The sequence below is a fragment of the Lathyrus oleraceus genome, chromosome 6 (genome assembly GCF_024323335.1).
Source record: "Lathyrus oleraceus cultivar Zhongwan6 chromosome 6, CAAS_Psat_ZW6_1.0, whole genome shotgun sequence".
NCBI lineage: Eukaryota > Viridiplantae > Streptophyta > Magnoliopsida > Fabales > Fabaceae > Lathyrus > Lathyrus oleraceus.
Genome location: NC_066584.1, coordinates 414,667,153 through 414,672,444, shown reverse-complemented (window position 1 = coordinate 414,672,444; position 5,292 = coordinate 414,667,153). Strand labels below are relative to the sequence as shown.

At 41.8% G+C, this 5,292-nt stretch overlaps 1 protein-coding gene across 1 annotated transcript; it reads right to left on the bottom strand.

Annotated features, from left to right (window-relative positions):
- Positions 1–424: 424 nt before the first annotated feature.
- LOC127095974 (uncharacterized) lies at positions 425–1,129 on the bottom strand. Its single transcript, XM_051034614.1, has one exon. It carries the CDS (start codon positions 1,127–1,129, stop codon positions 425–427), a length of 705 nt encoding a protein of 234 aa, XP_050890571.1.
- Positions 1,130–5,292: the final 4,163 nt, after the last annotated feature.

Here is a 5,292-nt window from a genome sequence, read left to right as displayed (position 1 = left end):
GGGGGTTCATGGATGGTTCGGGCGGGAACGGCAACAAGACCTCACTGACTCTGCTCTTGACCCAACTGGTGTAGGCTTCCTTGGTGATACAATTCTTCTTGCCCATCTCTGCTCTTCCTTGAGGACAAATCGACCCCCAAGCCTTGACAATCTTCTTAAGCAACTCTGGTTCTTCGACTCCTTCGTATAAAACAAAACCTTCTACACTTTCGAGATCAGGTTTGTCCACCATAGGATATCCAAGTTGTCGCAATGCTAACCTCGGGTTGTAGTTGATTCCTCCTTTTGTGCCAAGAAGAGGCACATTAGGAAAATCCCCACAATTGAGAATAAGCTTAACACCATCGTACACTCGAGAATACCAAGGAATGTCTTCGGCTTTTAAGGACATGATCCTCTGGGACCACTTCAAATTATCTTTGTTCTAAACGAAAGGCCCATCACTGGGTAGATGCGAAATAAACCATCTATACAGTAAAGGGGTGCAATAGACGATAGTCCCTTTCTTCTTTTGAGTCCTTACGTGAATGGAATAATAAGTATCAGCAAGAAGAGTGGGAATCAGGTTCTTAGTCAAGAAGATGTGAATAGCAGCCAAGTCCACGAACTCTTCCATATTTGGAAACAGCACAATCCCATAGATGAGTAAAGCTAGATGGGCGTTGAAGGCCGTCCAGCTTCCAGCTTCAGCGAAAGTGATAGCTTTGTCTACGAGAAACTTAGAGGTGAAGCCATGGATTCCACGCTTCGGTTTCAGGTTCAATTCTATCTCCTTCTTTCCCATATGCAGAGCTTCAGCAAGTTCTCGATATTCAGGAAGTTCCTTGGTGCGGATGTAGGGCACCTGGTTCTTTATCTTGATACCCAAGATATGAGAATACTCTTCCAGTGTCGGTGTTAGCTGATAGTCTTTGAAGGTAAAGCATCTTAGTGGTGGATCATAGAACTGCACCAAGGTATGCACAGCGATGACGTCGACCTCGGTGTTCAGAATGCCCAGCAAGTTACCATACATTTCCTTGAAGGCGTTTTTGTGAGTCGGGTCTAGACGCACCCCAAGTCCTCTCAACACAGCCAATGGAGGTTCCACAAACTTGTAATTATGGATGCTCTTCCTCTCGGGATTCATGCTTCGCTTTAATTGCTTGGTGGATAGACTGGACTCTTGGATTCCTGGAACATGCATATGCAAAAATTTGGTCATGATGAATGATAATGCAATGATGACATGATAATAAGTCACATGGGGTCGGAACCGAGGCAAGTTCTGGACAATCTGTAAGTGCCACATGTTGCAAGTTCAAAAGTTCGACGTACATGAGTATCAAGGTAGGTAGAGTCTATGGTTTCTTGCAATGAAAACCCATATCCCCCTCACAGGTGTGGACTATGCTCCAAGGTGGTCCCTAGAAGATCTCCAAGAGTCATCGACTCGAAATGAAAATACCCTGCCGTAGTGAATATTCATAGGACAAAAGTACTTCCAAGTGAATCTAGTCTGGGTGTGGTTCTCGTGACCCCCAATGTGTGAAATGCAGGAGTACACGACTATCCACGAGTCTAACCTATGTATATATTAAGCTCGGTTATAGAGCTTTCCTCTCATGTAATCTAACCCATCCCAACAACAGTGTAACAGATATATCCATAATATTTATCGAACGCGATAAATAAAAGCGATTAAAGCTATAAGGTAAACACCTAAACTAGCGAGGGAACATCTTAAACTAGGCTCGACTCCTTTTAGTGACCAGGAAATACTCCCAGTAACGAAGTATCCCCAAAAGAGTCGCTAGTTGAAGCTAGTGGAAATATACCCGAACGTATCGCACGCTCGAACATACAACAGAGTCGCCATCGAACTTTATTTATCCCCAGAGGGAAGGGAAAACATCGATAAAACCCGGGGGAAAGAGATATACTGGATAAGGAAGTCGGTTATGCAAGGAGAAGGTATTAGCACCCCAAACATCCATGGTACTCCATGGGAACCGTTTTGATTGTTCTCGCTCGAATAGGTGTGATAACTAAAGATTACTCGCAAAAGAAGGGGAAAGGAAAGGAAATAGATAAAGTGCTCGGTGAGGATTGAGGCCCTCATGCCTACATATCCTCATAGTGCAATGAGGAATTCAGAGCTTCGTAGTTCAAGGAACTAGAGGCAAGAGGTGAAAAAATTATGATAGAAAGTATGATCTAAACCAAGGGATTATGTGATTTGAACTCCAAGAAGGGGTGAAAATGAACCCAAGAGTAAACAGGTTGTTTGAACCGTCAAGTGAGGGCGGAGAGCACTTATAACACTGTACTGGAGCAACCGAAAAGAGAGGAATTAGGTGTTTAGGATAAGCGCCAAACAACTCTTGGTTCACAAGGAAGTACAAGATGGAGCACAAAATATAGTGTATTTGGCTCAAAGATTAGGTATATCACATGGAGTGAAAGAAGGTAGAGTATGAAGGTATCATGGAGATGAATGGATTGAAGTGACCGAAGTCACAGAATTGAAGAACTCGGTAACAAGTGACTGGATAAGTATTGTTTGAAATCGAAAGGTGAAAGTGTATTGGAATCCATAAGAGAAGTGAGATTTCTACCATAGAGGAAAACCACGTTAACCAATACGTGGACTAGCGGACTGCCACTGTAGGGTTTTAGCTAAAAAGAAGGAATTAAATGTTTGGGATTAGCGCCAAACAACTCTAGGTATGAAATGCAGACTGTATCAAGTGTCCTAAAAGGATGTGTATGGAATACCAAAGAAGGTGTATTTCGATGTCAAAGAGACAATATGTCACTGGGTGAATGGTGTATGATCGAAGATAGGTAATGAGTATGAAAGATATGGATGATGCTCTAAGGCGAAGGAGAAATAATTAGAAGTATGCTCACCAAGGATTCGCATCCTCATGCCTACGTATTCTCATTGTGCAATGAGAAAGTCAGAGCATTCGTAGGTCGGCACTACGAGAATGGATAGAGAGAGATTGGTATTATGGAGTGCAAGGAGTAGTGTACCACTTGCTGGGGAATTGGCGATTCGAGATCAAATCAGGATAGTAGCTTGGATCCAAGAGAAGGATAAACTCTTAATCAAAGAGCAAGGATGAAGTTAGCGTTTGGGTTGAGAGCCAAACACTAACTTCGTCTTTATTTGGCGCTTATCCCAAACATTGACTTCATCCTTGTTTGGCTCTCAACCCAAACTCTAACTTCATCCTTTCTCTTCGATTAAGAGTTTATCCTTCTCTTGGATCCAAGCTCTATCCTGATTTGATCTCGAATCGCCAATTCCCAATCAAGTGGTACACTACTCCTTGCACTCCATACTACCAATCTCTCTCTTTCCATTCTCGTAGTGCCGAACTACGAATGCTCTATCTTTCTCATTGCACAATGAGAATACATAGGCATGAGGATACGAATCCTTGGTGAGCATACTTCTAATTATTTCTCCTTCGCCTTAGGGCATCATCCATATCTTTCATACTCATTACCTATCTTCGATCATAAACCGTTCACCCAGTGACATATTGTTTCTTTGACATCGAAATACACCTTATTTGGTATTCCATACACATCCTTTGGGACACTTGATACAGTCTGCATTTCATACCTAGAGTTGTTTGGCGCTAATCCCAAACATTTAATTCCTTCTTTTTAGCTAAAACCTTACAGTGGCGGTCCGCTAGTCCACGTATTGGTTAACGCGGTTTTCCTCTATGGTAGAAATATCACTTCTCTTATGGATTCCAATACACTTTCACCTTTCGATTTCAAACAATACTTATCTAGTCACTTGTTACCGAGTTCTTCTATTCTGTGACTTCGGTCACTTCACTCCATTCATCTCCATGATAACTTCATACTCTACCTTCTTTCACTCCATGTGATATACCTAATCTTTGAGCCAAATACACTATACTTTTGTTCTCCATCTTGTACTTCCTTGTGAACCAAGAGTTGTTTAGTGCTTATCCCAAACACCTAATTCCTCTCTTTTCGGTTGTTCCAGTACAGTGTTGTAAGTGCTCTACGCCCTCACTTGACGGTTCAAACAACCTGTTTACACTTGGGTTCATTTTCACCCCTTCTTGGAGTTCAAATCACACAATCCTTTGGTTCAGATCATACTTTCTATCACACTCTTTTCACCCCTGCCTCTAGTTCCTTGAACTACGAAGCTCTGAATTCCTCATTGCACTATGAGGATGCGTAGGCATGAGGGCCCCAATCCTCACCGAGCACTTTATCTATTTCCTTTCCTTTCCCATTCTTTTACGAGTAATCTTTAGTTATCACACCTATTCGAGCGAGAACAATCAAAACGGTTCCCATGGAGTACCATGGATATTTGGGGTGCTAATACCTTCCCCTTGCATAACCAACTTCCTTACCCAGTATATCTCTTTCCCCCGGGTTTTATCGATGATTTCCCTTCCCTCTGGGGATAAATAAAGTTCGATGGCGACTCTATTGTATGTTCGAGCGTGTGATACGTTCGGGTATATTTTCGCTAGCTTCAGTTAGGATGTCACTGTCCTCTCAACTCCTGAGTATTTGGATTGTCAGTCGTACTTAGTCGGTGGTTAGACGTTTGTCTCCCTCTAAGTATCAATGGTTAAACTCGCCAAACAAATCTCATAAACAAAAACTTTAAGGATGAAAAATAGGGGTTAAGATGCAATTGTCCACTCAACTCCCAAGTATTAAGATTGTCGGTCGTACTTAGCTTATGGTCTGATACTTGTCTCCAACTCTAAAATCAACCACAACTCATCAAATCCAATTTTCCACCTTAGGGCATTCAAAAACTTTTTAAAATGGACATGCTACTTCCGTTTTACCGCATTATGAATGATGCTTAAGTCTCCCATGCACGGGCATACAAGTAACACTTAACTTCTAGAATGCGACCCAAGTGTGTCATTTCTACCACAAAAAACAAATGTTTAAGTCTCCCATGCGTGAGTATAAAAGCAATGTTAACTGCTAGAATGCGAATGTTAATATCGTCCACTAAAAATAACCAACACACACTCATTTTCTACTCGGAACTATGGAGCTTTGATTTCCTTGTTGCACTATGAGGATACATAGCCACATGATTGCGAGATCTTAGTGTGCTCATACTTTCTATTGGTTAAAGGGCAAAATAAGTTTTAAATTAGTGTGCTCGCCAAGATAAATTTTAAATTAGTATGTTCGCCAAGATCTAGCAATACCGTGCCTACATATCCTCATAGTGCAATAAAGAAATCAGAGCTCTGTAGTTCCGAGTAGAAAATGAGC